General features: G+C 42.2%; 2 protein-coding genes across 2 annotated transcripts; both read left to right on the plus strand.

The window, feature by feature from the left end:
* Nucleotides 1-14691: 14691 nt before the first annotated feature.
* On the plus strand, nt 14692-18220 carry map10 (microtubule associated protein 10). Its single transcript, XM_047351991.1, has one exon. It carries the CDS (start codon nt 15720-15722, stop codon nt 18093-18095), a length of 2376 nt encoding a protein of 791 aa, XP_047207947.1. The 5' UTR covers nt 14692-15719; the 3' UTR covers nt 18096-18220.
* An 803-nt stretch (nt 18221-19023) lies between these two features.
* ntpcr (nucleoside-triphosphatase, cancer-related) lies at nt 19024-24018 on the plus strand. Its single transcript, XM_047351815.1, has 5 exons — nt 19024-19145; nt 19794-19956; nt 20048-20150; nt 21515-21724; nt 22948-24018. Exons 1-5 carry the CDS (start codon nt 19040-19042, stop codon nt 23032-23034), a joined length of 669 nt encoding a protein of 222 aa, XP_047207771.1. The 5' UTR covers nt 19024-19039; the 3' UTR covers nt 23035-24018.
* Nucleotides 24019-26399: the final 2381 nt, after the last annotated feature.

Raw genomic sequence — 26399 nt, forward strand, 5'->3', positions numbered from 1 at the left:
GACCATGATAGGATGCTGTGAAATTCAACAGACAAACATATATATTACAGGGATTTTTTGTAACACTGAACTAATACTTTGTTTAAGCACTATTTAATTCAAAACAAAGGATTCACTCTTCTTAAGCTCACAGTTTTAAAAATATCAAACTGATGAATCTAAAAAAAGAGTTCAGCTGTCCTAGTGCGATTTTCCTAACTAATTAGTATCCTTAAGCTAAAGCAGTAGTTAGCAGAGTGTTTACCAGGTATCATGATACAAAGGTATCAGAAGAAGAGTAAAAAATGAATCCTCAGCCCTTTAACTACCATGGCAAAGAGAAGACAGTCATCAACAGCTCGAGAAAATATGGGGCAAGAGTGACATTACAATATTTCTACAAAAGTGATGAAGAAACGACAGAAACCAGTCAGGGAGAGCAACATCCATGTTTAGCTGCATGAATATCTGGTGAGTACTGGTTGTGTTGTACACATAACACCATCTTCTGTGTTTTCTATTTCAGAATCAGAATCAGAATCAGAATCAGAAAAGCTTTATTGCCAAGTACGTTTTGGACATACAAGGAATTTGTTTTGGCGTAGTCGGTGCAATACAATACAAATTAAACAGTATAAACATATCTACAATATAATATAAATATATGTGCACAGTTTTAAGTGAGTGAGAGTAAATATAGAGCAGTATAAGATGCAAGAGCAATACAACAGTGCAGGTGATCATTGTGCAAGTATGGCAGTGCAAGTAAAGCAGGAGTCCATGCTGAGCGTTAATGTAACGCATAGAGTTACAGGTTACAGGTGTCCAGTCAGCAAAAAAAAAGGGGGGGGGTGTAAAGGGAGAGTGTCAGGGTGGTTTCCGGGCTTTGTTAACCAGACTGGTGGCAGATGGGAAAAAACTGTTCTTGTGGCGTGAGGTTTTGGTCCGGATGGACCGCAGCCTCCTGCCAGAGGGGAGAGTCTCAAAGAGTCTGTGACCGGGGTGGGAGGGATCAGCCAGAATCTTCCCTGCCCGCTTCAGGGTCCTGGAGGTGTACAGTTCCTGGAGCGACAGTAGACTGCAGCCAATCACCTTCTCAGCAGACCGAATGACACGCTGCAGCCTGCCCTTATCCTTGGCTGTAGCAGCGGCGTACCAGATGGTGATGGAGGAGGTGAGGATGGACTCAATGATGGCTGTGTAGAAGTGCACCATCATAGTCTTTGGCAGGTTGAATTTCTTCAGCTGCCGCAGGAAGAACATCCTCTGCTGGGCTTTCTTGATGAGGGAGCTGATGTTTGGCTCCCACTTGAGATCCTGGGAGATGATGGTTCCCAGGAAGCGGAAAGATTCCACAGTGTCAATTGTGGAGTCACAGGTGGTGATGGGGGCAGGTGGGGCTGGGTTCTGCCTGAAGTCCACAACCATCTCCACTGTCTTTAGAGCGTTGAGCTCAAAGTTGTTCTGGCTGCACCAGTCCAACAGATGGTCCACCTCCCATCTGTACGCAGACTCGTCACCATCAGAGATGAGTCCGATCAGGGTGGTGTCGTCCGCAAACTTCAGAAGCTTGACAGACTGGTGACTGGAGGTGCAGCTGTTGGTGTACAGGGAGAAGAGCAGAGGAGAGAGAACACAGCCTTGGGGGGAACCGGTGCTGATGGTCAGGGAGTCAGAGACGTGCTTCCCCAGCCTCACGCACTGCTTCCTGTCAGACAGGAAGTCAGTGATCCACCTGCAGGTGGAGTCGGGCACACTCAGCTGGGAGAGCTTCTCCTGTAGCAGAACTGGGACGATGGTGTTGAAGGCAGAGCTGAAATCCACAAACAGGATCCTGGCATAGGTTCCTGTGGAGTCCAGGTGCCGGAAGATGAAGTGAAGGGCTAAGTTGACTGCATCGTCTACAGACCTGTTGGCTCTGTAGGCAAAGTGCAGGGGGTCCAGGAGGGGGTCGGTGATGTCTTTTAGGTGTGAGAGCACAAGGCGCTCAAAGGACTTCATCACCACAGAGGTCAGGGCGACGGGTCTGAAGTCATTAAGCCCTGTGGTCCTTGGCTTCTTGGGAACAAGGACGATGGTGGAGGACTTGAAGCACGCTGGCACATGACATGTCTCCAGTGAGGTGTTAAAAATGCCTGTGAAGACTGGAGACAGCTGATCAGCGCAGTGCTTCAGGCTGGCTGGTGAGACAGAATCCGGACCAGCAGCTTTCCGGGGGTTCTGTCTCCTGAAGAGTTTGTTGACGTCCCTCTCCTGGATGGAAAGAGCCGTCCTCGGCGTGGGTAGGGGGCTGGTGGGGGGGAACTTCAGGGTGGGGTTTGGAGGTGCCAAGGCCCCTCTTGAGGTTGGGGAGGTGGGGTGGTGGATTGTGGCTGCAGCTGTTGGGGGCGCCGTGGGGGATGGTTGCAGGACTGTCCCTTTGTCTTTCAAAGCGGCAGTAGAACTTGTTCAGGTCGTTGGCGAGGCGTCGGTCGTTGATGGAGTGGGGGGCTTTCGGCTTGTAGTTGGTGATTTGCTTGAGCCCTTTCCAGACAGACGCAGAGTCGTTGGCTGAGAACTGGATTTGGAGCTTCTCAGAGTACAGTCGTTTGGCCTCTTTCACTGCCTTGCCAAAATTGTACTTAGCCTCTCTGTATATGTCTTTGTCCCCACTCCTGAAGGCCTCTTCCTTATCCAGTCTTAACCTTCTGAGTTTAGCTGTGAACCAGGGTTTGTCGTTGTTGTAACTCACCCTGGTGCATGATGGTACACAGCTGTCCTCACAGAAGCTGATGTAGGAAGTCACAGCCTCTGTGAACTCGTCCAGACTGTTGGTAGTAGTCCTGAACACATCCCAGTCTGTACAGCCTAAACACGCCTGGAGATTCTCCACAGCCTCACTGCTCCACTTCCTTGTCGTCCTCACTACAGGTTTGCAGAGCTTTAGTTTCTGCCTGTATGCAGGAATCAGGTGGACCATGATGTGGTCAGATTGGCCCAGTGCAGCACGTGGGATGGCGTGATAAGCGTCTCTGATGGTGGTGTAACAGTGATCCAGAATGTTGTCCTCTCTGGTCGGACATTTTAAAAACTGTCTATATTTGGGGAGTTCGTGGGTGAGATTACCTTTGTTAAAGTCGCCAACGACAATTACTAAGGAGTCCAGGTTGGTCCGCTCCACACTCAGTATCTGGTCGGCGAGCATGCGCTGTGCGACCTGCACGTTAGCTTGCGGCGGGATGCAAACACCGACCAGGATGAACGAAGCGAACTCACGGGGGGAATAGAAAGGCTTATAGTTTATGATGAAGGCTTCCAGGTCTGGAGAACAGTGCTGCTGAATCACTGTCACGTCGTTGCACCAACCACTGTTGAGGTAAAAACAGATTCCTCCACCTTTCGCTTTGCCGGAGAGTTCCGTGTCTCTGTCCGCTCTGTAGAGCTGGAATCCTGCCAGCTGCAGCGCAGAGTCCGGTATTAATCCACACAGCCACGTCTCCGTGAAGCACAAAACTGCCGATGAATAAAAGTCCCTGTTTTTCCCCAACAGCAGTTGTAGTTCCTCAATTTTGTTGGGAAGTGAGCGCACGTTAGAGAGAAATATTCCAGGTAACGGTGTTCATAGTCCACGCTGGCGAAGACGTACCAGCACCCCAGCCCGTTTCCCTCTCTTCCGGCGTTTCACCGCGTGAACAAAGGTGAGCGCACCTTTGACCAGAATGTCCAAAAATTCCAGAGCAGTAGGCAGAAAAGTGGGAAGTAACTCCTCTGGTGTAGTAGCCGTGATGTTCATGAGTTCTTCTCTGGTGAGAGAGCTCCGGGTACCATCACAGAAGACCGTTTTAAAGCAAAAAACAAAACAAAACAATGCGTACCAACACGCCGAGGCGACCATCTGCGGCGCCATCTTGGATTTGTCTGGACAAATGGAGGATTGCAGGACTGAAAAGCCCAGGTCTTGCTGTAGTCACCTACAACCTTGCGGGAGAATGTGTTGCTGTCTGATGAAACCAGACTTGAAGTTTTTGGCAACAACTCCAAATTTGGTTTGATTGATTATGCTCCTCAGTTGTGAACCAGTAACACCCCCAGTTGTGTCTCAACTCCATAGTGACAACAACTTTCTTTTCAAAAAACAGCTAAAAAATACAGCTACAGATCTGAGTCGACTTTCTGGACTGCATCTGTAAAACACAGGAACATAGTGAAGATCATATTCAGCTCCGTCTGTCGGTCATGTGGAGCTTAGCCTAGAAACATGTTGTCACCTCAATAGGACATATTCAACAGTAAGGTTTAAACTGGCTTAAACTGGATATCATGATGCTTTAATGACACAAGACACAATCGTAATGCCCGATGCAACAGAGTAGAGAAATGCCACTGCATGTTCCCAAGTGTACAACTAAACAACATGAGGGCAGGACGCTTTAGTCCAGTCTAGTTTTAATACAAATAAAACCACATATTATCCAAGTCTTTGTATGTTTTGTTTTCTCAGTTACTGATTTATAGGCGCTCTAAAAAGTGTATAAACCTGCTAAAAGCTCAGGTTTTTGTGAAATAACTTGGACCATGATAGGATGCTGTGAAATTCAACAGACAAACATATATATTACAGGGATTTTTTGTAACACTGAACTAATACTTTGTTTAAGCACTATTTAATTCAAAACAAAGGATTCACTCTTCTTAAGCTCACAGTTTTAAAAATATCAAACTGATGAATCTAAAAAAAGAGTTCAGCTGTCCTAGTGCGATTTTCCTAACTAATTAGTATCCTTAAGCTAAAGCAGTAGTTAGCAGAGTGTTTACCAGGTATCATGATACAAAGGTATCAGAAGAAGAGTAAAAAATGAATCCTCAGCCCTTTAACTACCATGGCAAAGAGAAGACAGTCATCAACAGCTCGAGAAAATATGGGGCAAGAGTGACATTACAAATATTTCTACAAAAGTGATGAAGAAACGACAGAAACCAGTCAGGGAGAGCAACATCCATGTTTAGCTGCATGAATATCTGGTGAGTACTGGTTGTGTTGTACACATAACACCATCTTCTGTGTTTTCTATTTCAGAATCAGAATCAGAATCAGAATAAGAAAAGCTTTATTGCCAAGTACGTTTTTGGACATACAAGGAATTTGTTTTGGCGTAGTCGGTGCAATACAATACAAATTAAACAGTATAAACATATCTACAATATAATATAAATATATGTGCACAGTTTTAAGTGAGTGAGAGTAAATATAGAGCAGTATAAGATGCAAGAGCAATACAACAGTGCAGGTGATCATTGTGCAAGTATGGCAGTGCAAGTAAAGCAGGAGTCCATGCTGAGCGTTAATGTAACGCATAGAGTTACAGGTTACAGGTGTCCAGTCAGCAAAAAAAAAGGGGGGGGGTGTAAAGGGAGAGTGTCAGGGTGGTTTCCGGGCTTTGTTAACCAGACTGGTGGCAGATGGGAAAAACTGTTCTTGTGGCGTGAGGTTTTGGTCCGGATGGACCGCAGCCTCCTGCCAGAGGGGAGAGTCTCAAAGAGTCTGTGACCGGGGTGGGAGGGATCAGCCAGAATCTTCCCTGCCCGCTTCAGGGTCCTGGAGGTGTACAGTTCCTGGAGCGACAGTAGACTGCAGCCAATCACCTTCTCAGCAGACCGAATGACACGCTGCAGCCTGCCCTTATCCTTGGCTGTAGCAGCGGCGTACCAGATGGTGATGGAGGAGGTGAGGATGGACTCAATGATGGCTGTGTAGAAGTGCACCATCATAGTCTTTGGCAGGTTGAATTTCTTCAGCTGCCGCAGGAAGAACATCCTCTGCTGGGCTTTCTTGATGAGGGAGCTGATGTTTGGCTCCCACTTGAGATCCTGGGAGATGATGGTTCCCAGGAAGCGGAAAGATTCCACAGTGTCAATTGTGGAGTCACAGGTGGTGATGGGGGCAGGTGGGGCTGGGTTCTGCCTGAAGTCCACAACCATCTCCACTGTCTTTAGAGCGTTGAGCTCAAAGTTGTTCTGGCTGCACCAGTCCAACAGATGGTCCACCTCCCATCTGTACGCAGACTCGTCACCATCAGAGATGAGTCCGATCAGGGTGGTGTCGTCCGCAAACTTCAGAAGCTTGACAGACTGGTGACTGGAGGTGCAGCTGTTGGTGTACAGGGAGAAGAGCAGAGGAGAGAGAACACAGCCTTGGGGGGAACCGGTGCTGATGGTCAGGGAGTCAGAGACGTGCTTCCCCAGCCTCACGCACTGCTTCCTGTCAGACAGGAAGTCAGTGATCCACCTGCAGGTGGAGTCGGGCACACTCAGCTGGGAGAGCTTCTCCTGTAGCAGAACTGGGACGATGGTGTTGAAGGCAGAGCTGAAATCCACAAACAGGATCCTGGCATAGGTTCCTGTGGAGTCCAGGTGCCGGAAGATGAAGTGAAGGGCTAAGTTGACTGCATCGTCTACAGACCTGTTGGCTCTGTAGGCAAAGTGCAGGGGGTCCAGGAGGGGGTCGGTGATGTCTTTTAGGTGTGAGAGCACAAGGCGCTCAAAGGACTTCATCACCACAGAGGTCAGGGCGACGGGTCTGAAGTCATTAAGCCCTGTGGTCCTTGGCTTCTTGGGAACAAGGACGATGGTGGAGGACTTGAAGCACGCTGGCACATGACATGTCTCCAGTGAGGTGTTAAAAATGCCTGTGAAGACTGGAGACAGCTGATCAGCGCAGTGCTTCAGGCTGGCTGGTGAGACAGAATCCGGACCAGCAGCTTTCCGGGGGTTCTGTCTCCTGAAGAGTTTGTTGACGTCCCTCTCCTGGATGGAAAGAGCCGTCCTCGGCGTGGGTAGGGGGCTGGTGGGGGGGAACTTCAGGGTGGGGTTTGGAGGTGCCAAGGCCCCTCTTGAGGTTGGGGAGGTGGGGTGGTGGATTGTGGCTGCAGCTGTTGGGGGCGCCGTGGGGATGGTTGCAGGACTGTCCCTTTGTCTTTCAAAGCGGCAGTAGAACTTGTTCAGGTCGTTGGCGAGGCGTCGGTCGTTGATGGAGTGGGGGGCTTTCGGCTTGTAGTTGGTGATTTGCTTGAGCCCTTTCCAGACAGACGCAGAGTCGTTGGCTGAGAACTGGATTTGGAGCTTCTCAGAGTACAGTCGTTTGGCCTCTTTCACTGCCTTGCCAAAATTGTACTTAGCCTCTCTGTATATGTCTTTGTCCCCACTCCTGAAGGCCTCTTCCTTATCCAGTCTTAACCTTCTGAGTTTAGCTGTGAACCAGGGTTTGTCGTTGTTGTAACTCACCCTGGTGCATGATGGTACACAGCTGTCCTCACAGAAGCTGATGTAGGAAGTCACAGCCTCTGTGAACTCGTCCAGACTGTTGGTAGTAGTCCTGAACACATCCCAGTCTGTACAGCCTAAACACGCCTGGAGATTCTCCACAGCCTCACTGCTCCACTTCCTTGTCGTCCTCACTACAGGTTTGCAGAGCTTTAGTTTCTGCCTGTATGCAGGAATCAGGTGGACCATGATGTGGTCAGATTGGCCCAGTGCAGCACGTGGGATGGCGTGATAAGCGTCTCTGATGGTGGTGTAACAGTGATCCAGAATGTTGTCCTCTCTGGTCGGACATTTTAAAAACTGTCTATATTTGGGGAGTTCGTGGGTGAGATTACCTTTGTTAAAGTCGCCAACGACAATTACTAAGGAGTCCAGGTTGGTCCGCTCCACACTCAGTATCTGGTCGGCGAGCATGCGCTGTGCGACCTGCACGTTAGCTTGCGGCGGGATGCAAACACCGACCAGGATGAACGAAGCGAACTCACGGGGGGAATAGAAAGGCTTATAGTTTATGATGAAGGCTTCCAGGTCTGGAGAACAGTGCTGCTGAATCACTGTCACGTCGTTGCACCAACCACTGTTGAGGTAAAAACAGATTCCTCCACCTTTCGCTTTGCCGGAGAGTTCCGTGTCTCTGTCCGCTCTGTAGAGCTGGAATCCTGCCAGCTGCAGCGCAGAGTCCGGTATTAATCCACACAGCCACGTCTCCGTGAAGCACAAAACTGCCGATGAATAAAAGTCCCTGTTTTTCCCCAACAGCAGTTGTAGTTCCTCAATTTTGTTGGGAAGTGAGCGCACGTTAGAGAGAAATATTCCAGGTAACGGTGTTCATAGTCCACGCTGGCGAAGACGTACCAGCACCCCAGCCCGTTTCCCTCTCTTCCGGCGTTTCACCGCGTGAACAAAGGTGAGCGCACCTTTGACCAGAATGTCCAAAAATTCCAGAGCAGTAGGCAGAAAAGTGGGAAGTAACTCCTCTGGTGTAGTAGCCGTGATGTTCATGAGTTCTTCTCTGGTGAGAGAGCTCCGGGTACCATCACAGAAGACCGTTTTAAAGCAAAAAACAAAACAAAACAATGCGTACCAACACGCCGAGGCGACCATCTGCGGCGCCATCTTGGATTTGTCTGGACAAATGGAGGATTGCAGGACTGAAAAGCCCAGGTCTTGCTGTAGTCACCTACAACCTTGCGGGAGAATGTGTTGCTGTCTGATGAAACCAGACTTGAAGTTTTTGGCAACAACTCCAAAACGTAAGTTACTCAAGTTGGTATGTCAAACATAGTGGTGACAGCATCATGCCCTGCAGTTGCTTTTTTCAGATTGATATGTTTTTTTCAAGATGAATTAAATGAACAATTGATTGAATTAATGAACAATGTCACCCAGTTTTGACCAAAAATGTTCAGTTGTCTGTTGAAGAGGCATTTTAATATTTCTGCATCACACTGAGTCCAACTGGGCCAACAAAATAATGGCTTCACAGGAAGAAATTGAAAGAACTTTAGTGGAGCAAGAATCCAGACCCGAATCAGACCTGAAGAGGGCTGTGGACAAATGATCTCCTACAAGTCAAATAGATTTGGAGAACGTTTGCAAGGTACCATGGGCAAATATTGACAAATCAAGATGTGGCATACTGATATACCTAAAATCAAAGGTGCATTAACAACATATTAATTTAAGGGTGTGCAAACATGCACATGTTTAATTTTTTGAACTTTTCACTTAAAAATATTTTTAATTTTAACAGAACATTTTCAACAAACATGGGTTGGTTGATGTTTGATTTAAATCAACATATCATCTTCTCCATTCGGCAGATAAACCTCAGGCCAAGTGCTCGTTTAATATGTTTTAAATTCAATGATCCATAGACAATTGATGAGCAGCAGAAGAGAAGGGTGGAAAAGATACAAGATGTTAACCAAGATGAGGATTCTGCTCACTTTCAAAGAAAAGTGGAAACAGACAAAACCTACTTCTAAAACAAGACAACAAACAGATGCTGAAAAGACGTCCCCAAACACCATGTAAAGCACCAGAAGTGCTATGCTTTTTAAACGCATCGCCCATCTGTTCCTGCTCCACTGGATCTGCTTGAACACATCTACAACAAACACGGAGCTTCTGAACACAAATTACTAAACAAGCAATGAGGCGCAGTAGAAAAACACACATATTCCCAAGAAACACACCACAGGCACTGTAACATCTCAGTGGATAGATGGTACCATTGATAGAGAGACCATTAAGTCTTCTTTTCATTCTCTGAGGTGAAAGGTGACATATTTAAGCACTTGAGCAACTATACATGCACATTGCAAAAATAATGAATAATCTTTAGAGACTCAGCAAAAATTAATAAGTAATCAGTCAGCGCACCATAAGCTTTTGATAGTATATTTTGTATTCTTTAATGAGTCACATAGAGGATAATAAAATAAATAGTCAGCACTACTGAGGTAAATAGTTCTGGTGTTTTTACATCAAGCTTATTTGATAATTGTTTTCAGCACATTAATAACTCATCAACTCACACACATCTCTTGTGAATACTCCCCAAGACATCAACCTATTAAAAAAAAAATCTTCATGACTTCATCTTTGCTTTCCCTAACATGGATACATGGGCTTAAATCCTTCAATAAATCCAGACAGCAATCAAAACAAAGGCTGATAAAATGACCAGAAGAAAAAACTGTCTGTCCAAACAGCAGCATGCAGCATGTGATCTCCCTGTCTGCTGGTTGGTTGGTTTTGATGCAACAGGATTTGGTCTGGTGGTATTGGGGGCTGTTGTTGGGCTGGTGGGCTGGTGGGTGGGTAGGGGGGTGTCTATTCTGGCTGTCTGCACGCCACACACTCAGCCAGTCAGCTGGCACACAGCAGGCCAGGTTTGCCTGATCCTCGTCACATGCACAGGATGTGGGATCTGTCAAAAAATTCACCCGCCACATGCTTTGGCAAGCTTCTCTGCCATATTATGAAATTAGAAAAAGGAACACCCCTGTGACCTAAACCCTAGACCTTTATCGGCTTTTTTTCAGTTTAACTCAAAATCATTACTAGTCATCACAGCAGTTGAAAAGCACTGTGAGAACACAGACAAACACGAGGGAAGACCACATGACCAGACAGAGCAGCCAGAACAATAAAATCTGCTGTGTATAGTAGTAACACATTTCACAGTAATTTATTTTTCCCAAACCAAAGATAGAAGCTGTAACTCTAGCAGGGCGTCTCCAAGGCCTCAGACCAGAAGACACCCTAAGCAGCTCAGCAATGATAACAACTGGATATGGCCTGCGGGCTTGTCCCGAAAAGCCGTTTCTCGTCCACACCTGACAGGTGGCTTATTGTTCAGCTGAGAACACACCGTGCGCATTATTTATTTCTAAAGACATATCTGTCTGCCTCAATCAACCATTGTCTGGTTCGTTATGCAAAAGTTGTTGTTAGAAATAGATTAAAACACATTTCTTCTTCAAGGCCCCCTGTGTATCCTCCTAATAGCACAATGCAACAAATCTGTATTTAAGCAGACTTAAAGATCTAATCATTTCACTGCCATTTTCGAGGCTGCTGACTAAGTCTGTGTCGAGGAGCGTGCTGCTGCCAGCCACAGAGATGGGTTTCCTGAAACTGCCATTTTTCTTCCTTAGTAGAGAAACTCTTGTCTTTAATGCACATTTTACCTCTCTTGGACCAACTCCAAAGTGGACACCATGTTCATTAGCACCTCTGGTTCAGATATGTAACAAGCCTTTTTCACTGGTGGTATTATTATTGGCACTCATGCTGTTAATGCTTCACTCCTTTTGCTTATAGGAAGGCACTTAGGCTTCTCTTATAAGCTTTCACAAGAATGGAGCATACACTGAAGGGGATCATTCTTCTTTGCACAGTCTCTCTAGAATGTATGTAATCTAAAATCCTGGACTCTTTACTTAGGATCACCTACAGGTTTTCTGCATGGCTTTAGGTCTAGGGACTGAGATGGGCATGAAAGAGAAAGATGTCTGGTAAACAATTTCTGTGTTGATCTGACCATATGTTTCTGATTCTTATCATGGAGAGAGATGCAACGATGACTCATTTTCACATTTTCAGTAGAAACTCAACAGATTGTTTTTTTACAATCTTGTTTTAAAATGTCCATAAGGCTGTTCATTTTAGCATTTGGAAGAGAAACAGGCCCCCAGCATCACAGATCCACCACCATACATAACAGTGGTATACGGATCTTTTCCACATATTCATGCCACCTGGAGCATTTGTTGTTGGAAACCTTAATTTAAGCTTCATTAAACAAAAGAACAGGGTTCCAGTTAAAGACCCAGTAAAATTGAGAAAACTCCACTTGTTTACTTTGGCGATGGTAGGAGAGAAAACACTTTTTTCTGGCTGGCTTCACAACCAATCAGTTTCATGTAGGTGGTTATGGAGACCTGGTGACCGGTTCAGTGAGCCTGCTTTTAGGTACATTTTTTTTTATTAAAATTTTTTTTTATAACTGACACTGTCCGGTGTTATAAGGTTACAATACACATTCAATATTCCAATCTTACGTTGACAACAGTAACTAAAAATTACTTTTGTTAACCGTGGATGTGCAGATGTGACCTGCGGGCCGCGTCTGTCAGTCAGCCCTCTCACAGCAGAGCAAAAGGGGACAGTGGGTGATTTTCAGACATTTGCAAAGGTAAATAAGATTGGTGGATAAAATCAGTACTCGTACTCGTCGTCTTCCGCTTTATCCGGGACCGGGTCGCGGGGGCAGCAGACTCAACAGAGACGCCCAGACGTCCCTCTCTCCAGACACCTCTTCCAGTTCCTCCAGGGGGAGCCCAAGGCGTTCCCAGGCCAGCCGAGAGACATAGTTCCTCCAGCATAAAATCAGTTTCACATGTAAGTATAAGGCGATTGCTATTCATCGGAGCCCTAACCCCTACTTGCTTTGTGTGGGCTTCTGTATAATATATATATATCTATAATCCTCTACCAAACTCTACAGCAACTCCCAAAAGAACATCCTCTTACACACAAACCATTTCTGATGGTATTGCTCAGCTAAAAACAAGGTTACAGATTATTTATTATTTTAAGAGTATGTTGTGTCTATATTTGATTCTTATTGGATCATATTTTGCTTTCTGAGATGACCATTTAGAATGAGCAACTGTAACAACATAATTCAACTCTGGGATTAATAACATGTCCTGATTCTGATACGTTCCCTCGAATTTTGATATCCCCTTGAGTGACGTAACAATAACAGAGGCTTCTCAATCCCAGTTTAAAATAACAGTACCAAGTAAAACAATTTAAACAAAAGAGTATATGGGTAAAGCTTCAGCCACGGTAACAGCAGATTTTTTTCACACGTCGCTACAGATGTACTTGCAGCCATTTGGGTTAACAGTCATTTGAAATATTGCCTCCCTGAGAGGCAAACTTGCAGTAGCTGGAGTTCAGCCAATCCATTTCTAGAGTCAAAGGAAAAGAAATGTTGAATGCTATTCCAGCCTACAGAGAGGCTTTAGCAATATTAAAACACACCTGTGCCTATACTTAACTCAGCACAGTCCCTCAGAAAACTAATCTTTCCCAGACATTAAGCCCTGTGAAAAATATTGCTCTTGCATTGATCTTAACACTCCAGGAGAAATAGAGAGAGACCTCTCCTTGATCTTATCAGAAAGAAGGGAAATAAATGCAAAACAGTGAAAATTAAGCAATGGGATCTTGGATTAAAACTAGTTCCAGTCTGCAGCTTTCCTCCAACTGGAGATGGGGCCTCTTTATTTCCCTTTTATTGGGATTTGTTTTGTTAGTGTAGAGGCTAAACTTCCTGCAGGAAGACAGCAAAGGATATGCAGCTGGAGGACAAACAATATTTGACTCAATCTCCCAGAGGGGAACACTGTGCTGCGAGTTTGAGTTGAATGGGATGCAGACGGGTCAGCTGTAAAGCGAGATTGTATATGATGGGTACATGCATAATGTCGGTTATTATTTATGGAGAAGCCAAACAAAGAGTGACGTTAGGGAAATGTGCTCTTTGTCTGAACATATAAGCAAAATTAAATGAATACATACAATAACTATATAAGACAAAAGCAACCTGACTGCCTAAGTATTATAAATATATAACAAAAACTAAATTCAGAGCAAAATTAAACACGACGTTTGTGAATGGAGATATGGAGTTGGCTAAAACAAAACCAGGTGGAGAATGACAGCTTTGTCGCCCCCTATCATTCACATGAAAGAATTACACCCAATAAATTAATTCAAAAAAAGGTTCAGGCGCGCGCAGGAATGCACACGCTCACATTTCTAGCTCCATCATTAAATGTGAACCTTTATTATATTCAACAAATATTATTCCAGTAAAACAATTTACATAAGTTGATTTGACCCTGCGAGCCTTCCATCTGCCTCAATAAACAAACAGAGATCAAGTTTAACTGACCTATAATAAGTCATGCTCACAAATACAGGTTATCGATAGACAAGAGTTGAAATATGGTGTCCGCTTGTTATTTTGCATACGTCGCACAAACTACAGCCGCTTCAGCTTCTCGGAGCAACTTTATCCTTTGTGTCCATCGTTACACCAGTTCCGCTGCACTCTACCCGTTTCGCTCCTTACTTTCACCTACAGAGCCCACTTCTTCCCCCACTTTAATGGTCGTTTCACAGCTAGAAAATGACATTGAGGGCTTACCTTACAGTATGTCCGCGTTTTTAACCCGGGTTAGTTATCCTAGAGGTGGGGGAAACCAACAGGGGAAGCGGCAGCTGCTCCAACATCTCCCACTTTCACTCCCAGCCTCCAGACTGAAGTAACATGGACCATAGCGATATCCATCCACTCCAGCACCTATCACCGTGATGACAACACGCAAAGAGAGGGCAAGACTCCGCCCACCTCCGCGCTGGGAAAAACTCACTCTGAGGTCCTCTCTGTTATTATTCTACACATATGCAGGCCCATATTGATGGGGACTAATGCCACAGTTAAGACTAAATGCAAACAATGAGACTGTCATGTAACCAAAGAAATTTTGCCTTGATGTCTGGTTTTGTCTAAGCTCCACAGTGGCACCATCTGGTGAAGTTAAGAAAAGTTTCTTCCACGTAACTATCCGATAACATCTAGTCATTTAAAAAATACACATGCAGTCATACAATAAATTAGAATATTATAGAAAAGTTCATGTATTTCAGTCACTCAATTAACTAAGTAAAACATTATATATTGATTACACACAGACTAATGTTTTCAAGCCTTTATTTTGGTTATTGATGATGATATCCCGCTTATAGCACAAAAACATGACATTTGAGATAAGAATATTTCATCAGACCAATAAAACAAATTTCAAAAACAGAAATGTGGGCCTAGTGGGCCTATGTTTATTACCTGCTTAAATGTCGTTTTGATTCAATTCAAGGAGACATTCAGTCTTCTTGAGTTTACATCTGCCATCAGTTTTAGTGAATCTGATTAACTGGAAATAAGGCTCAGCTTTCCTAGTATAATTTAACAGACATTCACTTGTTTGCATCTTTTAATTTGCAGAGACTTTACAAAAGATCAAAATAATTTAATTGCAGAAAGGTTTCAGTCAGTAGAAGAGTACAAAACATTTCAGAGCATTGTCCACAGACATGTGTTACAGTCTGAAGGAACCAAACTGGAAAAATAAAACCAACAAAAAAATATATATATACTCACAGGAAAACATGGTAGAGGCAGCATCAACCTCTAATGTTACTTTTTGTCAGCTGTGGAAGAAATGGTGAGGAGTTCGAAAAACCTGTCAGTTTGACCCGAAAACCTTAAGGTTTCTGCTAGAAAGCAAAAGATGAAGAGGGATTTCTTTTAACATCATAACACCGAGTCCACAAAGAGATATGGACAAGAGACGTCCTCATAATCTGATAGATCTGGAGAACATTTCTGAAGTAGAGTGGACTAATTTTACTAAGAAGTGAGATGCAAAAGGAATCTTATCAAAGAAGATTGAACGCGGAAATTAAATAAAATGGTGTTTTGACAAAGTTTTAGATTAGGGATAGAATGTGTAAACACCTATTGCACCTTTAAAAAAAAACAAAAACACCTGACCTGTTTTCTTTTGCTAAAATCTTATAATTTTACTTTTTCGTTATTTACTATAAAAACAATAAATACACTGACAATACACACAGACAAAACCGCACGTAAAATATTAGTATAAAATAGTTCATTAAAAGATATATTTAGCCTTAACTACATTTCCCAGATATCTCTGTCTTGTGCTGACGTAAAGTTTCTTCGACTGCTCTTTGTTTCCATGGAGCCGTGGGAAGCTCTTAGGTCTAGCTAGCAGATTAGCGCCCGGCTTGTTTGGTTAGCAACGAGTTATTGTTGTAAACGAGCAGTTTTCATGATGTCAGGGGACCGATCTGAATCTCTGTTTTCGTTTGAGCTGCTGGTGGGTCACATCCGACTCGAGAAAGATTGCAAAGTTTCCGACAGACTTGCTCTCGGAGTGCGGTTACTGGATTTTCCAACGCTGCTAATTTATCAGCACCCATCCGAAAATGTTGGCTCTAACCATCCTGCGCAGAAACAACGGGATAAACAACGTCAGTTCGTCTTTAACAGTGGCAAGTCTTGTTTGTTCAAAATGGATCTTGACTCTCTGCACGTCCATCTGTCTACCACCCCTCTGTATGCCATGGTGCTGGATGTATCTGAGGAGAGGAGTCCCAGATTAGTTGGCTCCTCTCTGATATCACTGGCTAAAGCGATGGACACAATCAAGCTGCTTTCCAGCCCCTCTGCTCATACAGGAAAGGGAGTCGTTGCTATTTCCAATCTCTCCAGCGAGAAGATCGGAACAATATCCCTGAGTTATAAACTTGGGTGTCTGGGAGCAAGTTTACTGCCACACATCACAGAGGGGAGGGGATATGAATGCACAAGTACCCCGGGAGGTCAGGACCAAGAACATTCCAAGGAGAACAACAAATCTGGGAGCATGTGTTCTCCCACAGGGAACAAGTCAGATTTCAGCATCCAAAGTAATGATCCAGAAGATTCAAAGACAGTGTTAGATGAGGAAGATGACGGTGCTGAAAGTCAAACTAAAAACACTTTAGAGGAGGATTTAACTGTATTCTGCCCCACTCATCTTTACTATAGTAACACTACACAGGTAAAAAGTGACAATAAAGAGCAGGATGACAGATTACTGAGTCTAGACACTAAAGCTTTTACATTTGAAAGTTCTTTCTGTGAGGATGAGGACGATAAAAAGAAAGCTGACGTTTCAGTTTCTAAAGGGGTACCACGGGAAATGACGCACGCTACAAAAACATCAAGCATCCAAGAAACAAGCGAGGTGACCACAAATATCCTCAGGGAAGCCCTACAGCAGCTCCCACTTTTAAATGCTCTTGTTACTGAACTGTCACAGTTGACAGTTCATCCCAGTCCGGCTGGAATTACCAGGCGGGCTTCCAACAATCACGGAAATTCACCACAAATCCAGTCCCTGTACGAAGATACACAGCTCCCTGACATGCATTTAAACCATTTACCTCCCCCCAAAAACTGCTCCACACCCATAGTTAAATCTGTAAATGTGAAAGACAATAACAAAGAGACCTTAAGATCCGGAAAATCTCAAAGGAAGAAGCTTATATGTGGAACCACTAAAACATTTAATTTAAGACTAAAACAAATTTCTTCTCTCAAAGTGAACAGTCACAAATGCAAGGAGTTAATAAGGACTGGAACACAGTCAGGGACAGCTAAAGAGCAGGAAAAGTCGAGCCCTAAAAATATAAAGTCCAAAAAAAAAGGATTTATGTTAAACCGGAGCTCTAATTTATATGAAAACGTCAATACGGTGATACAAAGTGTCACAGTTGAGCCTGCACTAGCAGAAACCGTCACCCTGAGACCAAAAACTCAGCAGGGTTCCCGAGACAGTCGTGTGCAAGAAGTTTCAAAAGATTTTCATCCACAGAAAGAGCTGAAACGTATTCCCATTCCCAGTGTGCATAGAGACAGCGCTCCTCCAAGCAATAACAAGTACAAGCGTCACAGTGAGTCTGATCAATCAGATTCTCAATCTGACAGGGACAAATTCAGAGTTTCAGTCCCTGATCTCACTGAGAGGCAAAGCAGCAGAACCAACAGTTCAGAGTCTTTGTTTTCAGAGTGCAGTAATACTGAAAATCATGCAAGCTATGCAGATGACTTTAACAGTCTTGAATCTAGTAATGCTTACTCTCCTAAACCTGATAGAAGCCCTGAGCCCTCAAGAGCCAAGAATCCAAAATCTCCCGTCAGCCCTGATTCCTGCATCTCTGATTCAAGGTCTGAAGGTTTCCAGAAGACACGAGTTTACCACCCTGTTCCTGTCAAAGTCCTCAAATCCCCCAACCGAGCTCTGATGGGTACACACATCATCCAACCTCACACCCGCTCTTCAGTTGTCAGCTTTTCTTCAGAAGCTGATAATTGTGACGTGGACAAGCCATCTTCCTCACAAACGCTCTGCTCTAGAAAACAAGAAAGTGCAAGTGAGAAAATGGAGCAAAGTTTTGGGGCTGAGTGTATTTTATTATCAACATTTAAAAAGAAAAATTCACCTGAGAACCGGAACCGTACTAGAGGATTTTCTGCAGAATCCACATCCTCTTTTGAAGCTCAGGAAATAGAGGATGAACTTGGATCACTGGATTTCAGAAAAGAGTACCAACATATCTCTGAACTTGTAGCCAGCAAACTCCCCGGGTACACAATGTAGAGAAAAAAGCATGTAACTACCTACATGTTAACCTAAAGTATACTATTTCCCCTAAATAAGGAAAAAATTTTGTGTTATGCTTCATACAATCAATACTTTTGAATAAAAATAAGCTTTTGTGACCATTTTCTGCCTGTTTCAGTTATTTATTACTAGGTTATGGCAGAAATGCATCAGCTGCTTGTTTCTTTTTGTCTCTTCTTTCTTTTCCCAGAGTGCATAGCAGATAATTGCTGTATTTCCTTCATTTTAATATTTGACATGGTTTGTCAGCACTTTAACAGCAGATAAAAGAGAAGTATTTCTACTTGGTTTTGCTTAGCTTGTGATCTATGTATTGTTTATCATAATTGCAGAAGAATTCATTTGTTAGTTAGAATCTGCTTTTATTGTTTCATTTTTATGGCAAGATACTGAAATCACTGGTACTATTTACATACTAAATAGATTGACAAAAAAACACAATAACAGAAGTCATATTTAAAACAGATATGGGTTTTCTGCTGTTTTGATAATAATAATGTTATTACATTTTACATATAAGACATAAATAAATACAACATAAATACAAATAAGGCGGCCTATTGGTTAGAAAGCACAGCCTTTGCATCCTGAAGAGGCCACAAGTAGGCTGATCAAATCCCACCGGGTCCCTGAGCAAGACCCTTAGCCCCTGAATGCTCCCTGCATGATGGCAGCCCACTGCTCCCTTAGAGATGGGTTAAATGCAGAGGATCATTACTCCATTGTGAGATCAATAAAATCTAAATTATTATAAATCCAAGAACTAACCGCTGATTCTTCTGAATGTAAATAATTTATTGAAAGAAGATATCTGCTAAAATATGATAAAAACTCTATTTAAATCACACCATCCGATTTTTACTGTTCAAACAATCAAAGGGATTGTTTGGTGAAGTTTTCAAGCTGAACACGCAGTGCGCATGCCTGAACTTTGTGTGTACGGAAGTGAGTTTGTGGCAGCAGCAGCTGGACTGTGCGTGGTGAAAACTGCGATGTTTAAACACGTCTTTCTGACCGGACCTCCAGGTAAATAAAAACACCGAGTTTACTCGCTGTTGTTGGACACATTTTTTTCTCCGTAAATCATCAGTGGTCAGAATGTCATCAACTTCACGTCCCTACGTAATTACGCTAAATAGCGTTCCTACAGTAAATTAGCACTCATATTCAATAAATTGGAAATTATTAATACGTTCATTTATTTTAGTAACTTAGGTTGATGTACGTTGTTGGTCCGTGTACATTTCGGATAGCCCACAGGTTTAATTTTGGTCTCATCTGACAAGAGCACATTCTTCCACATGTTGGATGTGTCCCCTACAAGGTTTGTAGCAACGTATGCACTGTGTTTACTAATTACAGGACTTTTCAAGGCAGTTGGTGGCACTGAATTCTAGTTAGGGGTGTCAGAGTAAAGGGGGCAGTATACAAATGCATGCATCGCTTAACAGATTTGTATTTTTTGAGTTTGAAACTCATTCATCATTTTGGTCCAGTTATACAGTTTAGCACTACTGTGTGATGGTCTATTACATAAAGTCCCAATGATATTTATTCTAGTTTGTGGCTGTAAAATTACAGATTGTAGGAAAATGCAAGGCACTTTAAGGGAATGCACGTCTTGTAGAGTCATATTATTGTTGTTTTTTTACAGGGTCTATTTTTACCCTACAGGTGTTGGGAAGACCACTCTGGTCCAAAAAGCCTGTGAAGCTTTAGTGTCATCAGGAGTGGGACTGGAAGGATTTTACACAGAAGAGGTCAGGGAAGGAGGCAGAAGGGTCGGCTTTGATGTTGTCACACTTACAGGAGAGAGGGGCCACCTGTCCAGAATCAGGTGGAAGTCACGCCAACAGCGTCCGTATCAAGCTACCTGCCTTCTTTCATCCCTTAATTTTAACTCGCCCACGCTTCGTTTTATCTTGCAGAGAGGGCGCTGGCGCGTCTCACGTCAGACGGGAATACATGGTGGGACAATATGTGGTTGATTTGCCTTCATTTGAAATCCTGGCCCTTCCCCTCTTCAGACATGTAAGACTACAGCACATGCCCTTCAAACTCATCCTTTAAATAAGACCCTCCTCCTCCCCACTTATAAATCTTCAAACCTTTGATTTCCTTCATAATTGATGGAATAATTGGAAGCTTGCAAGCACATAAATTCCACAGTGACATTTTTAGTGTTGCTGGTGCCGTCTGGCTGTCACTGACTGTGATTAATCCAGCATGTAAAGTGAGCCTGGTGTGACGCCTACACATGTAAAGAGAAGGTGTCTGTAGCATGGCGTCACATGGTTCACTTTCATCTTGCTTTGTACTCTAGGTGCAATCACTGTGGCTCATTGAAACACCTGAACATTGTCAAATTCATGTAGCATACTAAAGATATTGATGTGTCTAGGTAAATTTAGGTTTAAGTAGTTTTTAGTGTTGAAATACATTACCTTGCACTTTCATATAACGCCCTAAACTTTTTAATATTTTGTCATGCTGCAACCACTGTCTTTAATGTGTTTCATTGGGATTTTATGCATTAGACCGAAGCAATTAAGTGCACAATTGTGGAATGGAAGGAAAATGTTACATGGTTTATAAAAAGTTTTTTAAATAAAAATCTAATCTGATACCGCTGAAAATATTTGACAGTTTCCTGATTAGTAAATAGATTCCACCAGTTTGTAATGAATCTTAGTATAACTGCAGCTGTTCTGTGAAGGTCTGTGTAGTTTAGAGAACATTAGTGAACAAACAGCACCATGAAGACCAAGGAACACAGCAGTCAGATCAGGGAGAAAGTTTTTGGAGTTGTTGAAAGCAGTTTTAGATTATTAAACAATATCCCAAGCTTCTTACATCTCACATCAGAACCCCTTAAACTGACAGGCTGGGCAGGTTGAACATTAATCAGAGAAGCAGGTTTTTATGTATTTGTAATCAGAATTGTGCTCTATTCTTTATTGGTCTTTCACATAAAATTCCAATAAAATCCATTTAAGTTTCAGGTTGGAAAATGTGAAAAGGTTCATGGGATTTAAATGCCTTTGCAAGCCACTGTAAAATTTGCTGTTGCTCACTTAGTTAATTTGTAAGTTATAATTGTTGATGCTAACCCTAAATAATTCATTCAGAAAATTGAATTGGTTGCCGTTTCCTTGTTATTGTTTTGGTTTTTTTCCCCCAGTGTTTTAATGGGAGTCCATCTGTAGCGTGGTTAAAGTACCATCCATTTTGGGATTTAACTGTTAATCATTTCAATCACTACAATTCAAATATCCTTGGGTTTTATTGCGTCTGGTTCTGAAGATTTTTGCATTGACTGCAAAAAAACCCCATAAATCACCTAAATTGTGTTTATACATGCATTGCGCTTTTATTTCCTTGTCTTGTGTCTGCAGACTGGGGCAGCAGACGGGGGCAGCAGGAAGGTGTTCGTCATCGATGAGATCGGCAAAATGGAGCTTTTCAGTCAGTCCTTCATCAGAGCAGTGAGGCAGACTTTAGACAGCTCATCTTGCACGATCCTGGGAACCATCCCTGTCCCTAAAGGCAAACCACTTGGTCTGGTCGAGGAGGTCCGAAGCAGGAGAGACGTCAAGGTTTTCAGTGTAAGTAAAAATAGTGCTGCACTCACTGATTTAAAACATAAAGAAAAGGAGATATTTGGCTCAAAGTTTGAACTGGTAAGTTTCACAATAGCAACAGGACAGTGTTTACACTGTATCCCCTTAGTGTTAGGAGGGCAGAAGGGTCAACCCTGCATTATCTCTCTCAGTTGCAGCAGGATTAAATCTAAATCATGCATGACTGATTCAACAACAAAGGGGTGTCTCAAATGCCAAAATAATTTCTAACGGAGGACTCAGTTATAGACATTGTCATGCAAAGTACTCACTGTACGGGTGGACATTGTGTTAAACCAATGCAGGCTATAAGACAGTAAAGGGATTTAGTTTGGACAGATAATCAGAGATTAGTTGATAGGAGAACTGTGCCTTACAAAAATATTCTTACCTCTTGAACTTTGTCACACTGTCATGTTAAACCACAAACTGCAATGATTTTATGTGATTAAACCAAGATGAAGTAGTGCATAGTTGTGAAGTGGAAAACCTTTTTTCAGTGGTTTTCTTTTTCTTTTTTAAAAAGAAATATTAATAATCAGTCAGAATGGATAGAAAGCACCTATGAACATAGATTTTCAAGTCACGCCACAGATTTTCTTGTTGGATTTAGGTCTGGACTTTGACTAGACCATTCTAACTCATGGATATGCTTTGATTTAATCAATTCCATTGTAGCTTATTTTAGTTTAATATATTTGGTACACATAGCGATTTGCATGTAGGCAAAAAAAAAAACTTGAAATATTGTTATATACTGTATATTAACCCTGCTTTAAACCTCTCCAGAACCTCCTCAACTGACCTGTTTGTGGTGTTCTTTGGTCTTCATAATGCTGTTTGTTCTCCAATATTCTCTAAGGCCTTCCGAGAACAGCTGAATATTTATGACACAGGTGGACTTTATTTTACAAGAACTGGTTGCACCTGATCTTATTTTGGGTTGTCAAATTAAAGGGGACATAATACAAATTTTACCTATTTTCAGATTTTATTCGTAGAAAGTGTTCTATCATTTTCCTTCCACTTAATGACTAAGCACTGCTTTGTGTTGGTGTATCACCTAAAAACCTTTTGCAAGTTGCTGTAGTTTAATAATCCTGAGGAGGAAGGATGCTCTTATCTCTTGATGGACATTTGTGAAATATTATATCTCCTTCTGTTCAGACTAACTTGTCATATTGATTATTTTTTCCACTCCCGTTTAGGTGTCAAAGGAGAACAGAAACACTCTTCTACAAGATATTTTAACAACCCTACAAGAGTGTTTAAAACATGGCAGCCAGAACCAATGAAGGGAAATCTCCAGCAGTTTGCACATGTTTTTGCTGACGTCTAGCAAAAACATGCGCATTCCCCATGTCTGTGTATATACATTTCACACAAGCTGACTATTAAGTAGGCCTGTCCAAGGTTAACAATGGTGTTGTGACCTACTGTACTCTACAGCAAGATGAGAGGAGAACCAGAGCTGCTGGAAGAATTATTGTGTCACATGTATGCATTTATGAAAAGTATATTTTTTGTTTCTCTTACCACCCCAAAATGGATAACATGCTTAATAATTGATTGTGAGATGGAACATGACTGGGCAGTATATTCATTTAGCTTTCTGTATGTTTCTTATTAAGGGTTCAGTTTTCAAGTCCTCAAGATTTCCATCATCACAGGTGATGTTTTCTTTCAATAAAGGAGCATACAGAGCAGTGACCCTGGTGATTCTATTAATTCTTTCCTGGAGAGGCCTCCCTTGTGTTTACCTTTTCAACCTGAGCCGTTGCTCACAAAGAATCAATCAATATTTAGTTGTGCAACAATGTGCAATCTTTTCTGTGTTTATTCACCCGCTACCACAAACAAATAAGAGGAAATATGCAGCACCTTTTCTACCCATGCACATTTTCACTTTTTGTCACATTACCACAAAAAAATATAAATTTATATTACTGGGAGATAGAGTTGTGCAATATGTTGAATCACAATCATCATCCAAGTATCAATGTGTGCTAAACTGCAGTCGCAAAGAACTACTTGCATGCAATATTTGGCAATGCCATGCATTATAATTCTGCAGATCAGTAATATTTTAGTCTTGTTGCACAGACTTTAACTGCCTTCGATTCCCACACTGTATTTTTAGTGGCTGAGATGCTAATGCAATACTGAACAATACATCACACCATGCAGTCCGACTGGAAAGAGCATAACTGATAATTGTAAAGTGCTTTAAAAATGATGTATGGTTTTCTTTCTTTTTGCAAATAAAATTCTGAAAACTATGGTGTGTATTTGTATTGCTTCCGTCCAACTTCCCATCAGCTCAGACCAGCTTCCCTGTCCCTCCAAAAATAAAACAAAACCAAAGCGACCCCACATCATGATGCTGTCACCACCTTGTTTCAGCATTGTGATGGTGTGTTTGGGGTTATGTGCAGTGTTGGCTTGTGATATCTAATAATCTGACCTTACATTGGATTTCATTTAGGGGTACCGGAATAAAGGGGATGATTTGAAAAATTGCAAAACAATATATCTTCTTCCCTTTCACAGTTGAACTCTGTCATTTAAGATCCAGACAAACTCTAAAACTTAACAAAATTAGGAAAAGCTGAGGAGGTCTAAATACTTTTGCAATGAACTGTAAACATATCCTTTCTCTCAACAATTAACATCTCTCTCCTATTAAATTATTAAAACTGTATTCTGCAAAGGTTTTCATCCTGATCATAAACCTTGATGTTGTTTTCACATTCTGTGCTACTAATAAATATGCTTAACTGAAGATTTTGGGATTTTGTGTTGCCCGCCTGGAAATTTGTTTCCATGTTCCATCAGATTACACCATAGGATAAATAGTAACAGTGAATTAAGGATTTATTTTTTTACATGTCAGAATGCTTTTATAAAGGATTTGTGGCAAAGCTAGGTGAAGGGTTTAAAGCCACAGAGGAGAATTTGTTGTTAAACCTGCAGAAAAGGTCAGCTCTTTTTGACCCCGTAGTCTGTTGATTGTATCGACTCGCTACAAGTGTAACACTGTTTCTGTGAGAACTCAGAGTCTGACATCTGTGTTGAAGCTTTAAATAGACAACACCCTCTGGCAAACATGTTTTTTATTTATTTCTTTTCTTTTTTTTTACAGCATTAAAATACCTTCAGGTCATTTCAAAGTGATAAAAATGGAAGGCTTTTTTGGCCTGTTCTGCAGTTCCTACTTGTGTAAATGATGTGACCTCTCAGGCTGGCTGCTGAAAAGAGCTGCCAGCCACGGTCTGCGTCAGACGAGCTGCTGCGCAAGCATCTGCTTCATGGCCTCAAATCACCAGCGCACCACTGGATCAGCTGACACAAGCATGCTTTAAAATTCAATTTCTATTTTCTTTCTAACATGGAAGCACAACATAACATAGTTTTAGGTGCACACCGCTAACAGGCTAATAAGCCTAAGAAAGCCTAGCGGTTGCAGAGAACTGGCTCTGTGGATGGTAATCGGCGGCTCCCTGCAGCGGGGTACCAGATGGGTTACATAACGGTGACAAAGACCTTGCCAGTTCTACCAAATGGAGGATGTACACACGTATGGATGCATCTGATGCGTTATAATGTAATTAGCATCCATACAGTCTATGTTATGTGCATATAATTTGCTAATCATCCCCAGCTTGTGACGTTTGATGTGGATGTGGCCCCAAGCTCATCCATAGCACCTAAACACCATGGTGTTTAGGTGCTATGGATAACCCTACCCAATGAGGATGTTGTGCAATAATATTCTCAAGTTATTTAATATTAAATTAAAAACCTTTCAGTCTCTTAAGTATTGTCCTGTGAATACCAGCCCAAAATGGCGGTGGTAATAAAACAATAGATGAAAGAGTTATTCGAGCACTGGCATTCTCAAAACAGCAAACTCTGCACATATATGGAATAAATTCACAATAACTTCTCCTTAAAATATAAGAATTCATAAACAGAAACAATCTAACTACAAGTTAAACATATTTCAATTAACAAACTATTTGCAAGACTAGAACAATTAGATCTAAAACTACCAAGCAAAATTAAAGAATAAAGAAAACAAATGAATCATGTACAAATAAAGGAACAAGGGTCCCTTCTAAATAAAGCTGTCTGTGTGGTATAGGCAGAGCTAATATCTTATTAGCCACCATTTGTTTCAGGAAAAAAAAATCCACCTGAAGTTTAACCTTCTCATCAGCCAAAAGTACTGGTTCAGTTTAAAGTCCGTTAAATAGCATGTTCTCTTGTATGTCCAATTTTAAAGAGTGGCTAAGAGAAATTGATTACTGGTTAATAATCATTATTATGAATTAAAATGTTTCAAATCACAATGAGCAACTTCAAAAGTAAAGGCTGAAGTTTAAAATGTTTCATTAACAGTTACGCCCCAAAATTATTCATACGCCTGGCAGATTTAGGTTTACAGTAATTTTAAATTTGATCAACACGTTTCTTCTGATTGGAAGTAATAATAACATTTTGAAGCAGCCCAGCCAGAGTCTTGACTTGCTACAAGTCAAGACGGCTTCCAATTTTAAGGACTTGGAGCTCATCTTCAAAGAAAAATCTTCAAACACCAGTGAAAACATACAAAAAGCTGCTCAACAATGATAAGGTTTGATTACTGTAATGCCAATAA

The sequence above is a fragment of the Girardinichthys multiradiatus genome, chromosome 22 (assembly GCF_021462225.1).
Source record: "Girardinichthys multiradiatus isolate DD_20200921_A chromosome 22, DD_fGirMul_XY1, whole genome shotgun sequence".
Taxonomy (NCBI): domain Eukaryota; kingdom Metazoa; phylum Chordata; class Actinopteri; order Cyprinodontiformes; family Goodeidae; genus Girardinichthys; species Girardinichthys multiradiatus.